Source organism: Pterocles gutturalis, unplaced genomic scaffold (genome assembly GCF_000699245.1).
Source record: "Pterocles gutturalis isolate BGI_N339 unplaced genomic scaffold, ASM69924v1 scaffold1280, whole genome shotgun sequence".
In the NCBI taxonomy this organism is placed as follows: Eukaryota; Metazoa; Chordata; class Aves; order Pterocliformes; family Pteroclidae; genus Pterocles; species Pterocles gutturalis.
The window spans coordinates 75,352-90,493 of record NW_010143005.1 but is presented as its reverse complement, the minus strand read 5'-3'; the positions used below and the strand labels follow the sequence as shown (position 1 = coordinate 90,493).

The following is a 15,142-nucleotide window of genomic DNA, read 5'->3' as shown; positions in this document are numbered from 1 at the left end:
TTCAGCAAAGAACTTGAATTTTACTTAACTTCAAGCATAAAATTAGTGTCATAGGGACTGCATTAAACATTTGCAAAAAAGAGGAGGAAAGTGAACTCTCCATTATTTTCTCAATATTTTGGCAGCACACGAATGGTGAAAGAAAATTAAATAAAAAATGTGAATTAAAACCTTTGTACTTGCTACAGTAACAATGTGATCGTGCCTCTAAGTCATTCAGTGCTGGTCATCCAAATGGTTTCTGAGTTGCCAAATAAGATAATGTCTACACAGGCCAGGTTGAAGCTTGTCTGTTATTTCCATTTAAGAATTTACTCATTTTTTCAGAATTTATTTTCAATTTATTTTCCTCTCATTGTCTAAAGTTATGTATGTCCATCTTCCAGAATGGACTGACCACACTTGGTGTCTCACAACCACTACTCTGCTTTTTTAATTGAAAAGGAACCATTTCATGACCATACAAGATCTTGTGTGTCATGTGATACTTTTTGAAAACAAAAAGTCACAAAACCCAAAAATAATTACATAGGGTTTAGTAGTGTTTTTAATTTTTTTTATCGCTATACCATATATATTTACTTATATATACTTGCCTCTAAAAATTTCTAAAAATAAAATGAACATGAAAACCAATTAGGTTCATAAAAGAAGAACTGGTTAAAGGAAAGGATATTAAATGACAGAGTAAATCAAGAAAACAATCATAGAAAATAGTGTCTTGACAAAATATATGTTGCTCTGAGGTGGTTCATTTCTGGAGTTGGTCACTGATCCAGTCCATGAGGATGTGGAACAGTTCTGTAAATTGCTGAACACATTAAACACTGATTTCCACAGGCACCAAAATATTCAAAACACAGTAATTTCCTGGATTATATGTGAATGGGAGGTTACTAGATCAGAAGAATCAGCCTCAGGGCACCATATACATTATTAAAAAACTTAAAGAACAACAAAATAAAGAGATGACATTTAATTTCCAGAATTTAATACTGAAATCAAGGTCACAGGTAACCAGAAAGTCCAGTCCCCTCTCTTGAAAACAATGGGTCAGATACAAACATTACATACTAGAGGAAATTGCCGGTCTTTGGAATTAGTCTACATGTACACAGCTGGACTATCAGAATGATACTGAGTCATTTCCACAGCATGAGGCAATTATATATGCAAACCTACAGGAATGTTTAGTTCATCTTGAGTACATTAATTTTGGCATTCACATTCTTTCAAGTCTTCTTTTACATTGATCAATTAAGATGGCTGTACTCATGCAGTTACAACTGCAACCAGAGCTGATTTTACATTAGTGCTGGCAATCTACGCGGTTTCAGATCACCCCTCAAACAAGGCTGAGCTGCCTCAGTTTAAGAAGTTTCTATAGTGGGAAATTTCCCAGGTGCCATTTCAATCGTGCTCAAAATCCCACTGAAAACCAAGTCTTGTTAGCATCTTAGCTGTAAGATTTCCCAGGATTGTCAGTGTTAGGTAAAAAAAATACAGGTGGAATGGCACAAATCAGAATGCCAATAAAATGTTAGGAAAAAGATTCTAAAATATTGACTTTGTATTACAGAAATTTACACAAAACTAATGAAGTAAGAATAATTCAGTAGAATCTAAACAATAAAAGAAAATTCTAAATTTCCCTGTACACTCTGCAGTATTCACTGTTTCATGCTGAAAATGGGAAATCAAGCCCAGAAACATACTGAAGCTGTACTACATCAATGACTTGCACAAACAAAGCACAAAAAAGTGAAAAAGACCAGAAACAGACAATACTTAGTACACAAATAGCCTGCTGTGTGAAGAAGACATCAAAGATAAGCCTTTTTTCTCTAGTGAGTATGGCATGAAAAACAAAGAAATTACAGTGCTAGTTGTTGACTGTGGCGTGTACTTTTCCTGAAGAAAAGTATCTCCAGAATATTTTCAAGGTAACTGTGTGAATTATTTAAAATGACAGTGTTCCTCACAGCTGAAAGCTCAGCAGTGATCAGTCACAAGTAATGCTGTCAAACTAACACTGCCCATACAGTGTTAAACACAGGGACATCTTCTGCGGTCACAGAAGTACAACTGAGACATTTTTCCATCTCTTCACAATCAAGTACATTTTGCAGTTATTAGGCAAAACTATTCTGAATGATTGGTCTTTTCAGGCTCCTCAGATACTTTGCTCATCTACACCAGTACTATTGTGAATGCAAATAGTGAGTAAAGTGTAGTTGCTCAAGCTGAATGTCTAAACCCAAACTTTTCTAGAAAAAAACCCCAACCAAAACCAAACAAACTAAAAAACCCCAAAACCAAAATAGAGGCAGGTTTTAAAAATCTACTGCATGAACTGTAATTATACTTCAAGAAATGTCTCAGTGAGACAATGAAGTTCTGTGCTGACTGACCCTCCCTGTCAGCTCAGGTTCCTTCAGTTCACAGACAGGAAGATCCATGGCCCACTCAGAACTAAGCAAAATCAATCTGAAGTCTAAGGATCAGACTAAAGGACTAAAGATGTGTCAACTCACTCCTCCATGTTCTCTCCAGTAATGCAGTCAGTCGTGAGTCTCATAGTTTAACATAAAATCAGGAAAGAATTTTAAATCGAATCAGCCTTAAAATTATTCTGATTTTGTTTACTCTTTGAAACAGCAGTGTGGAATTTGCAGCTTTATACAGAAATTTCCAGTCTTTAAGGGGGGCTGACAGGCTCTGTGATATTCTGCTATCTTAAAGGATAAAAGAATACATTTGTTTTCTGTATTTGGTTGAAATGCATTTATAATAGGTATCACTACACTTACCAAATAGAATAGAACTAAAGACGATTAGAAACTACAGACATCACTGTTTCTCAACAGCAGCTACTGCCACTAATCGATGTTGCCTAGGCCAATGCTAACATGCTCTGTACAGGCACAGTATGAGAAACATTTCCTTTGTCAGCGGCCTCATCCACCGATTTCTGCCCTGACACTGCCCACACTTCTGCCAATACTTTGCGCTCAGCACCTCATCCAGCCAACTGTGAAGTCCCCAAACTCTTGTGGAGGCACAGCTCACGTAGCTATGGGGGTAAGAAGGGCTGTGGGCGAAGGCTGCTTAGGCTCGTGGACATGCCAAAAGAAATCCTCATCAAATCATGGCCTCAGTCAAGACCAGCCTGACAAATCCAAGCTCCTAGTAGGTGGTCTGCTGATCTGAACAATGCTCTGAAAGCCAAAAACTGCCTTAAAGGCAGATCTTACTTGAGAACTATGTAATTTTTTCATCTTCCTCATCCTGGAATGCCTGAAACAGATCACAGTTTTTTCAAACACAATTTCTATTCCATGTTCCTAGACAATTTTATTATCGTGGTATTCACAATTCCAAAAACAAGGTACTGTCTACATGGAGTAAAGGATACAGTTTCTGCTACTGACTGGAGGAATGTGATCCTAAGAATCGGGCTCCTAACATGAATCACGTTGGAAAATAAATTTTTAAATGTGTTTTCTCTGAAAGCTGTTTCAATTGAATGGCAATAATAACCACAGGATGGATTTACTCTCCCAAAATATGATAGAGATACTGCAACTTAAATACTCACCACTGAAGGGTACCTATTAAAATTTAGTAGTATTTTGAAAGATGACACATATTAAATATCCCTACTGAAAAGAAACCATTTGGGTAAGTAATAAAATCCACTGGGGAAAAAAAAAAAAAAAAAAAAAAAAAAAGTTGTCCAGCAAATAGCTTACTCAAACAAATTTAAGAGAAGTGGAATGTTATTTGTGAGCTCATAAAATATGACTGCTGTAGAAAAACATGGAAGCTGAACATCTTCAAAAAAATATCAAGCCACTATTTAAATCTCCAGCTTTCTCAATTAACCTGTGCTTTGATACAGGGAAAATATGTGAATGTTGGAGATCTCCTGCATCATGGGTATTTCTGGGTAACTTAGCTCTCGGAATGATAAACAGGTCAAATCTTCAGGAGGTGGAATACACTAACCTCACCTACTGATTTCCCTGAGCACTTTCAGTGGTTGGGCTGGATCAAAGTCTCACCTTCTTCAGTCTCCCTTTTTGAGACCTCAAGAAGCATTAGAGGGAACAGGCACTTTCCTCTGAAATTTTATTTTGACTAGTTAAACAAAGAAACATGTAAGTATGGGAAGCACTTGCATATCTGCAACAGAACTGATATGTATTTTGTTACCTTTCATTTATAATACAGCTTTCCTTGTTAAAACCAGCAAGTCAGACAAAAAAGAAGTAAAAATCAGTGTTTCCATATTTTTTCTAGGGAAAGGGATCTTTCTGTTGTCGAAACACCTATATGCATAATGGTCATCAGTCAAAATTTTGGTGAAAAGATGGAGTTTTCCAAATACTTTAAGAGTAATTCAAATTTCAAAACATTTGCTGCAGGATGAGAAAAGCAAAAGGAACAGGAAAAAATAACATTGTATTTTCCACAGCATGGAAAGCCTTACTTTCTCTATGTACCCTTCTGCTACCTCATGAGATATGAATACTAACATCACTCTAAAAACCAAACCTCCCACAGAGAAAAAATCATTATTTATTAAAATGAGCCACTGAAACAACTTACAGGATCTTGAATTATCTTGGTCAAGCTACCTACAAAAATCACTAGGTTTCAAGTAAAATACTAACAGAGGCTTAATTACTTTATTTTAAACATAAAATGCTTTAAATATTTTTGTACATATATAGAAAAAATATAAATCTCATTGTCTCTCTATGCTGTGCGTATGTGCAACTATACAGGTATATAGATTTATAATACCAGCTTGTACAAACATCTATATCAATGTTTCAGTCTTTGATTCCAGAATAAAACATACTTCTCTAAAGAAGGATTTTGGGGGATAAAGTTTACATTTTCTGTATTTCTTGATGACAGCAATTACTTTTTAGTGCATGAACAGTTGCTACTTACATTAACTTCTGTTATAGCAATATCAACGACGCTACCAACAACAATTAAGGCATCAAAAGTGTTCCATGCATCAGTGAAATAGTGCTGTTAGGACAAGCATTCAGCAGAAAGAGAGCAAGAGGGAAACACAAACAGAAAAAGAGAAGAAAAGGACAGTGTTATAACACAGAAACACTCTAGGCTTCTCCGATGTACCACTATACAATCTAATCTTTCCCTTCCACAGCTAAAAAAAATTGGTAGAAAAAAAGGCTATTTATTTCCCATATCAACATAATTGACCTGACTGGTCTGTACTCAAACTTTAGAAACATCAGATCAAAATCTGTGACTTGTCCAGATGATGGAAATAGTGGGGAGACAGAGAAAGAGAAGTAGGGACTGGGAAAAGTAAGCTGGGGTATACTCACATCAGCTTCACTGAGAACGACGTCTACTATGCTGCCAATAACGATGAGGGAGTCAAACGTATTCCAGGCATCACTAAAATAGCCCTGAACAGAGCAGGCAGGGTGCAAACGTTTGTGATTACACATGAAATGTCAAATATTTGCATACTTCTGTTTAGTTTTGCATAAACAGAAATTAGTTAAACAAAACCTGTGGTCTAATGAGAAAACAAAACAAAACAAACAATATTGCCTACTGAAGGAAAAGCAACACATAAGTGCATGTGTGTGTATATATATATACTTTATATATATACATGTACAGACACACACACGGACACACACGCGCACAGACACACGCAGTACACATGCATAACACACCATCGTATAAGCACAACGTTGACAAGCAAGCCATCATCCAAAACTGGTTTTGGACTTCTAGTAAGGCTGAAAAATTCTAACATTTATACCCTAACAAGCGCAACAAAGTTCCTTCAATAATATTTCTACAGGACCAAGCCAATTGAAACCTCCTTCACACTAATGACTTTACGACAGTCCTATCTACGTGACTGATAAAAATATTCAAAGGGGGAAAGCTCATCACTGGTTAATCATGCACAATTATTAACGTGGAACTGTGCATAAATATTTGAGAACCAACTTACTCTTCTATTCGTAAACTAGGTTTAACATGGAACTCACACTACATCTGCAGTCAGGGCCTGATTCTGTAACCAGCAAAGTCAGTGCAAGGAACCATAGCAACTTGAGCAATTTCTTAATGCCTTTAATGCAGCCTGTCCAATGTCTGAAAATTCATTTTCATAAATTGCTTAGTCACCTTTCTGACATTTTATGGCTTTAAATATATTCCCTATGTGTACGTTACTGGTACACTGCTGCAAATAGTTATAAAGTTCTATCGTACAATCAGCTGTCTACTGGCATCAAAACCCCACGCTTGAGCAAAAAGATATTTCAGAAGAAACCTTGGGGTAGGTTCCAGGATCAATCTGTCACTGGGAACAAATCAAGTATGTATTATTCTGTTCAAGGCAACTCTACAGAGACAAGATACGTAGGTTTTCTGCGATATGTGAATTTTGCCTAGTTATTACAGAAATTCAGAACTGCAAAAATTACTGTAGCTGCCCTTTATCTCATTTAGATATATTAATTTATCAGCCAACCATGACTAAGGAATGTGCATTGCATGACAAAGGCTGAAGTGTACATTTTGTACACATTCTGCTTTCCTGGTAACTTAAAAATACTAACTTTTCAGACAGTATTAAAGGTCTAAAAAATAAATTTAGCACAAGCTTAAAATTACAAGTGTGTCATCTAACTTTATGTCTAGTAACACTTATTATTGCACTGTTTACTATAAGGTAATGTTTTCATTGAGTAGTTTAAGTTGTTACATGTGGTGTTAGCATACAAAAGCAAAATCTGCTACAAAAATTTTAGAATTAGACAATATTTTTCTCAAGATTTTAAACTGTTAGAATTTCTAGTAACTTCATAGTTTAAAGGTGACACTTGAATGCTTTACTATCTGAAAAAAAGCTAATTTCATGTGGAAATTTGCTCTTGGAGACTATCAGACAGCTGCTAGAGAAGACAGCTTTACAGCATATTCTAGGAGAGTAAGCACTGCACAGTCAGGAAAACTTCATGATATTTCTAATGCTACTCTCTTTTAGCTCTTTTAAAACACAAATTACTATAATCATTCCCTCATTTAAGGAAGAGGAAATTAGATCAGAGTATGATTATCACTACAGCCCTTTGTGCCACATGCTTTGGGTCTTTGGGATTAATCATTTAATTCCAGTCTTGGGGAAAAAGCCAATGTTCCTGGATTTGCCTCCTGAACAAATGCATCCATTTCTGAGAGCTCCTGCACAGTTCCCTATAGCTCCTTCCTTACTCTCGCTTCACAAGAAGAAGCCATTCCCAAAGTTTCTACTAACCACCATGTTGAACCACGTCAATAATACTGGAATTTATAACACTAAAGAGATTAGCAGCTGCCAGCTAAAGAAGGGGAGCTGATCTCATAATATTCTTCCTGATTACTCATACTCCTTATTCCTCTTATTTAAAAGAAGGCTCTTTCTCGATTTTAAAATAGCAATATTTATATATATACACAGAAGAGACTACTGGCAAACAGCAAACAGCTAACCAGCACAATTCTGAGGTGTGCTATCCATCCTCCTCTACAACAATGGGGAAAAAAAAAAAAGGTCCTCCAAATAAAGGTTAATTTCAGCTATAGCAAAAGTGACTTCACTAGACATGCTGCAATATAAGGCACTGAAATACCAGATTCACATTTTGATTCCATACAGCTAAAATACTTTACACATTTTATGAAACCTTTTCCATCAGTATAGACAAATATTGTTCAAAGTAATATGTAAAGCAAAAGCATACAAATAAACAAAAAAAACTAAGAGAAAATAAAGATGGTTTTGGAAAAGGGAGGAATGGACAAGTCACAGCAAATAAACATCATGCAAATAAGTTGTTTTCACCACTGCAATGACCCAAAATCAATTCACTTACTAGCCATCTTTCCTTTTTTCTTACAAAAATCTGATGTAAAATGACATGGAAAATCATTACAAGTTTAACAGCTAGCTATCGTGAAGCTGCACATACAGTATGTGTTGATGTATTACTTTAGATTCCATAGCTGTATTTTGTTTTGTACTGTACTAAACCACACTAAGTAACAGACTGTAGCCAATGTGAAGAGCAAAAGGAAGAAAAAAGGTCTGCTGCTCTTTGAACTTACATTATGAAAAATCTGTTCATTGAGAAATGCTGAAGGATAAAAAATCACAAATCCTGGGGAATATGTAGGCATAGAGAATTAACATCAAAATATGTTTCTATATATCTAACACAAATATTTTAGTCCTTTTAGTACTCTGTTGAAAAATTTAGGGCCTCATTCTGCAAAGTACTGTGTGTTCCAATCTCCCAGTCAAGAAGTGTGCCAGACACTCAGCATCACCTTTAATAACTATCACTTATCCGAGTTTTACATCTTCCAGAGCTGAAAGGCAGTCTGCAGTACCTTGGTTTTAAACAACACGATATCATAGTAAGAGTATTAATAATTTATAGTAGCCTTAAGTTTGCACAACCAGCAAAACCAAAAGATCACAGATTTCACAGGATTTTTGTCAACGTATTAAGGGGACACTGTCAAGCAGATGAGATAAAAACTAACGTATTTTTATCTCTTCTTATTTTTACAGAGTAATGGGGTTTTTATCTGACACTTTGAGCATCTCTGAAATAATTCTTTAAATGCACAAAATTAATAAATAAAACAGTCCATTCTGCCAGACTAGAGTAAGAAACCCACCACTGACACAAGCACAGAGGAAATGAATCAGTCTTTTCTCACAGACCCTAAAGTGAAACATTAAGTTGGGTTTCAGATTGTTCCTACTATTATTAAATCTTAATATGAGTTTAAGCAATTCATTGTTGTTTTAAGCAAGTATCTAGTTTAAAATTTAGATTACTAAAAGACACTCACATTCTGCTTAAGCCTGCTGGCTGATTTGGAATTATTAATGAACCAGGTAAGATATGTTGCCAATAGGTGTTCTGTTAAAGGGTACCTGACAATTAAAAAAGTTTAAATCTTCAAAGAGTAACAGGAACAACCTTAAAGATCTTTAACTCCCTTCCTTTCCTGCTAATTAATCTCTGCAAATGTCTGATCAATATCATGGCCTGTTAGCCATATCCTGCTAATTAACAAGTTTAAGGTGTTATGCATCTATGGAGGGAAAAAAATTCAGGAAAACAGGACCTTTCACTGGCAGCGTCTGCCCTTCAGACCCTCAGGGTTCAGATCCAGGGATCTCACAGTAAAAACATCCGATCAGATAGAAAGCACATTGCAACAGAGTTAAAACTCAAGTTATACGAAGTCTTAGAGACCAGCACTAAGACACTGCATTTGATAACAAGCAGGAAGTCCATCATACAAACGGAGCACTGTGATTTATACACTCGTGATCAGACCACTATACTTTGCATTAGCTGCTACTTCTGACTACAGTCACAAGCGCATGGAGAATCGTACAAGGATTCACAATCTTCTTTCAAAGAGCAGATGATAAAATGCAGCAAAATCTTCTGAAACTTCAGTGTGAAACACAGATATAGAACAGGAAACACAACCAGCATACTCATGACACTCTGGTCCACACATCGGCGCTATCTGCTCTAGGGCCCCATGTTGTGTTATTTTCAACGTGAAATCCTTAGCATTTAAATAAGATAGGTGACACAAAAATACAAATAAATTCTTTAGAAATGTACAATGGACTGGACAGTGCAGAGCAAGACTACGGGAGCGGGCAAGCATTCACCCAGAACTCCACACTTCACATCTCAACACCAGACCTCAAGTGACATATAACTTGTTTACTTCTGCAGGCAAATACAAGCTCACTTTAAATCAAGTAGCTCAGGCTCCACGGCCGAGCTCATGACTAAACACAAGCTGAATAAATAGTTCTGAAAAGATGGGACGTAGTTATACATCTACTCCATGCTGAGCTCTGGGCAGCCACGACTGTATTGCCCCAGATACCAGAGTTAGCTTGTTTAAAGCAAGACTGAGACTGCCCACAGAGCCTGCAGTCATCCAGTTCACTATGTAACATCAAGGACCCAGTTCCCAGCCAATTCCAGATGCAGATATCCTGATTACTTTAACAGAAGGGCCATGGAAAATGAGAAACACCAGCCTTAGATGGTGAGATCAGTAAACTTCAAATGGCACGACTGGCTTTTTTCAAACTCCATACATAATGAGTGACCACACTTAATTACTTACATAGATTTTAGCCCAGAATAAATAGTGATTTAATTGTACTGAAAAGAAAATTTAGTTTAGTTTGTCATTAACTTTTGCACTGTCATAAATGGGGTACAAGAACTGAACTAAAAGACTGCATTAACTGCCACAGTCTGATTTTAATATTTTTTTTCCAATTGGTAACTATAGTTATCCGTTTCTCTTGCAAATCTACTTTTGAAAATGTGTCTGCACTATTCCTTTTGACAGTGTCCCTTTAAGGCAAGGAATCAACTGCTCACTGTGGGGCTCGCTATCAAACAGTGTGTATGTATAACTGAAAACATCAAATCCAAAAAGGCTATAGAACATGCAAATTATTTATGTTTATGTTTGTTGTACTTGGCTATATTTTATAACGTGAAGAAATAATTTTGCATTTTAGAATAGTTAACATAACATAACATACAGGTCTTTACTGGAGATTAACTTAGTAAGTTATGAGTGTTGTACCATGAACAGAAGTGGTAATGCTCATAATGGGAAATGATTTTTCTGATTTACCAAAGGACATTTTCATTACTTCAAAATATTTCAGATCTCATCAACCACCTTGCAATATTTTTTCTGATATCTGCATTTCATCTCCTGGTGTTACATATATACATATTATCAGATTAACATTTCTATTATGATTTCACTGACAGCTAAATGTGGGAAACACAGGTTCTTTTTGTTCTTTGAATAATACATAGCTAGTGTGAAACTTACGTTATACTTAACTCCTGTGGTGATGACCTAATTAAATCACATCTAAAACTTACCTTGGGTTTGAATGCAATCAGTTTCAAAACCATTTCGACAGTGAACACTCCTGTGAAAACCATATTCATAATGTCCATTGCATCATTAAAGAGCTTAGACTGTCCATAGTGCTGTGAAGGAAAAATACAATACCTTTAGTAGTAAAGGTTTTAAAATATTAAGTGAAAGTAAGGCAGCCTAAGACAAATTTGGCAAAAATGCAGCATGGGAAAAATATTTTCTAGTAGTATTTATGATGCACACCTATGTACATACAAGACTAATTGAATATCTCTGGTCAAGAATGGAGTTTAAATCTATTCTGTTTAGGCACTAAGTGGAACAAAACTGTCATTCCTCTATACCCTAAGGGACTCTCCAGAGAGGTGGTTTTGAGAAGAAAACTGTTCCCTCAAAAGAGGAGTATTCGAGAACAGCATTTTCCCAGGTTTTATATGCTCAGTTTTAAAATGCTATAACCTTGTTTCACACCTGCTTAGAAAGCCTGCAATATGTTAGTCACAGAGTAACATATATTGAGCAAGAGCGATATTTTTAAGAGGAAACGGTGCATGCAAGTTTACTAAAAAAAAATAGAATGGTTTTGTAAACTGAATTTGAACCATTCTTTTTCTTATCAAAATCTGAAGTACTACAGAAAAGAAAGAGACAGCTTGGAAAAGTTGATAAGTAGTAGCTGGTGAAGAACTGCATATGTAACACAGAAAAATTGGAATAATATATACACACACAAAAACCCCACACCTGCAAAAGTAGACATAGGTACATACAGATATACAGCTAATACAGGAAAACATGTTTGCATTAGGTTTGCATTGTCTCATAAATCTAGAGTTGTTCCATATATTAAGCTTTTAAACCTTTGAAAAAGGTATAGATGCAGCGGATAGAAATATCACAGAATGGTTTGGGTTGGAAGGTACCTGTAAAGATCATCCAGTCCAATCCAACCAAACAGGGATTAGTACATACACAAAATAAACACAGAAAAAGCACAGAAACTACACAGAGGTGAAGTAAAGCTTGAAGGCACTGCATAAAAGAATATATTAGCTAAAAGAGGGATTGAGGGAAACATTTGCTAAACAACATTAGATTTTATGTTCTCTTCAGATTTTCTTGCACATGGATTATCTTGGGAACACACACAAATAATGTAAATTAAATTACACTACAGGTACAAAATAAAGCACAAAGATCGTGATCGGGTTAGGAAGACCTTCATCAACATCAAGCTGTTTTAAACAATTTTACTTCAGAGAATTGCTGAACATATTAGAACACATCACAGAAGAGTACTATGATCAGAGGTGGTTTTTTTAAAAAATTTCACTTCATAAAAAAATACAGGTTGCTATAAATGAAATGCATTATATCACCCACTCCTCCCCTGCAGTTTATGCCAACAGCTTCAAAAGAGCTTCTGGTTTTCCTACCTGCATAGCCAAGCAAAGTGTGTTCAGCATGATGAGGACAAACATGATGTATTCAAATCCAGTAGAATTCACCACATACCAGAACTTGTACTGGTAAGGATTTTTTGGAATATATCTACGAAGGGGACGTGCCTTCAAGGCATATTCTACACACTGACGCTGCAAAAGCAAAGGCATCAAAAATTGTCAGACTATACCTAACAGTTATTCAACTGATAATATAATTAGTAAGTGCAAATTGTCAAATATAGGTCTTAAAAAGAGGCAGTCTATCTGCCGGATATAGGGGCTGGTTTTTTTGTTAAGTGTTAGTAAAGTAACCAAGTAGTTTACCAATCCTCACTTGGTTATTTGCAACTGTACCTAATCATATACACTACTCAGCCACATACAATGAATCAAATAATGCTCATGGAAATTCTGAAGTGTTTCAGTTTTATACAGTACAGTAGTATACAGTAGTACATTGCCAACTGTATTATAGTATATACTATATATGCATATACTATATAGTATATAGCATGGCTATTAATTCATCTGTAAGTCACGCTGTGTCTTTAAGTTTTCAACCATTCAACCATTTTCAATGTAACTGCATAGCATAAAATGCTAGAGTCAGCAAAATAAACACCGAGGAAGAGTTATTCCTAACAGTCCAGTTAAATCGCCCAGGAACACGATGTCACATAGTAGGAACATCATGGATTCATCTCCTACTCAACTAGTGCCTGAAGTCCTCAGGTAGGCTGGGCCTTCCACTTGTCTTTTGTAGAATGTCATAAAAGCTGACTGAGGGGGCACAAAATGCAGAACGAATGCTGGATAAAGTTTCATGGTTAACTTTGTTTACATTTACACTAAGTGTGTTACATTTGGACAAGAGTACCTGAAAAACCATAACTGGTAACTGATCGAGTTTCTCAGTCAAAGGAATAAAAAGCAAAAAGGGGACAGATTTTTGTTTTATTTGAATCTGAATATCCCCGGTGAATTTCTAAATAAATGGGGGGGAGGAGGTGAGCAGAAAACATTTTTAACACTTTCAGTCTATTCAGAACACACAATCTATTTTTCTGCTCTTATTTTAAAATCTACCTCTGCCTAAGGATAAACTGGCAAGTGCTGTAGTCTTCTTAATGTGACACCAGCAAGTGAGACACTAAGAAGCTAACAAGCTTAATGTAACAGCTTCCACACCAAACAGACTGATATGTTGTGCTTACGGAAAGAGGAACATGCAGTGACCTGAATACCAGTTGACAGTATGTACTAACGCTGTTTTTTGTACTAAGATATGTGTTTGGTGCCCTCTTCTGACCCAAAGCAGAAAAGAAACTCTTCATGCATAAATAAAAAATAATACTTCCAAAAGTTAAAAGTTCATTATTTATTTTAACCTGATTTTTGTCCAGCTCACAGTTCTTATACTCTTGCTCTCCCTGTTCTTGGAATGTAACAATCACAAAACCAACAAATATGTTCATCATAAAGAAAGCAATAATGATGATATAGATGATGAAAAAAATCGAGATCTCCACTCTGTAGTTGTACACAGGTCCTACATTCTCGCCATTTGAATCAATGGCTTTGTATAGCAGCCTGGAAAACAAACAAAATTATATCTTTATTAGCATTAAAATGACAAGAGAGTAAAATATGCAGCCTTTGAGGACAGATTTCAGAAATGGTCTCCTGTTCACTGTTATCTTTTTCTAGATATTGACAGTGCTTACAAGCATATCAAAACCAAAAGAATCCCACCACACAACGTTATATGGTTTTTTCCCAAAAGACTCAAGGTAATGACCAAATGGTTGTACTTTTTATTCCCCCCAATAAAGCTATCCTCTAAGACTTTTGTCATTTAGGGAAATAGTGAGTGGTAGTTCACTCTTCCTGGGCCTTTCTATGCAGCGTACTAATGCCCAATTTCGTAGTGAGTTTTACTCAAAGGCCCAAAATTTTAATGTTAGTACTAAAAGGCATCGACAGATAAACATCTAAAAGGATTACTTCCATTAGAGCTAAAGAATAGGTCACTATAGCAAAAGTAGCTGAAAGATTAGTAATCAAACAATATCTTAAAAGTTTGTCCTTTACAGAGCTGAACGAAGAAATAGACGAAAAGTGCACAAATTCAGAAAGACAGTAGGTTTTTTTCCTTCCTCCATTAATAAGTTTTTACACCATAATTTAAGACTGCTTTTTTGCCCAGAAATGCCTGGTAAATGGTAAGGAACTGTTCTGGAAAATGGAACCATTTTAACAATGCTGTGAAAACACTCACGCTGGCCAGCCTTCAAAAGTGGATACTGTAAAAAGGGCCATCATAGCAGACAGAACGTTATCAAAGTTGAAATCACTATTTTGCCAGACCCTCTCTTTGACCATTGGATTATCAACATCTCCATCTTTATAAACGATGTATATCCCTCTGTGGGAAAGAAACAAACTGTCAGTAGTGAAATATTAAATCAGCCTCAATGCTCTGTTCAAATCAGTTTATTTTACTCCTTCCCTAAGCTTGTTTTATATCCTTGCTAACCTGTGTTTTCTGTCAGATTTGAAATGATAAGACTATTTACACAAACCTAAACGGCCTGACACATGCCTGCACGTATCTGCTACAGTTCAAATTATTCAGAATATAATGTGTCATTCTTAGATCAAAGATGTTCTCACCGGCATTC

The 15,142-nt window shown here is 35.9% G+C and overlaps 1 protein-coding gene across 1 annotated transcript in view; it reads right to left on the bottom strand.

The window, feature by feature from the left end:
• CACNA1D (calcium channel, voltage-dependent, L type, alpha 1D subunit) overlaps nt 1-15,142 on the bottom strand; it is a gene marked incomplete at both ends in the record, with an annotated part of 98,580 nt that overhangs the window by 20,040 nt on the left and 63,398 nt on the right. Inside the window, 7 exons of the mRNA XM_010084543.1 lie at nt 5,373-5,456; nt 7,929-7,958; nt 11,016-11,126; nt 12,453-12,611; nt 13,850-14,051; nt 14,740-14,886; nt 15,064-15,076. Of these exons, the coding sequence (XP_010082845.1) occupies nt 5,373-5,456; nt 7,929-7,958; nt 11,016-11,126; nt 12,453-12,611; nt 13,850-14,051; nt 14,740-14,886; nt 15,064-15,076 (746 nt within the window). The remainder of the gene's footprint in view (nt 1-5,372; nt 5,457-7,928; nt 7,959-11,015; nt 11,127-12,452; nt 12,612-13,849; nt 14,052-14,739; nt 14,887-15,063; nt 15,077-15,142) is intronic.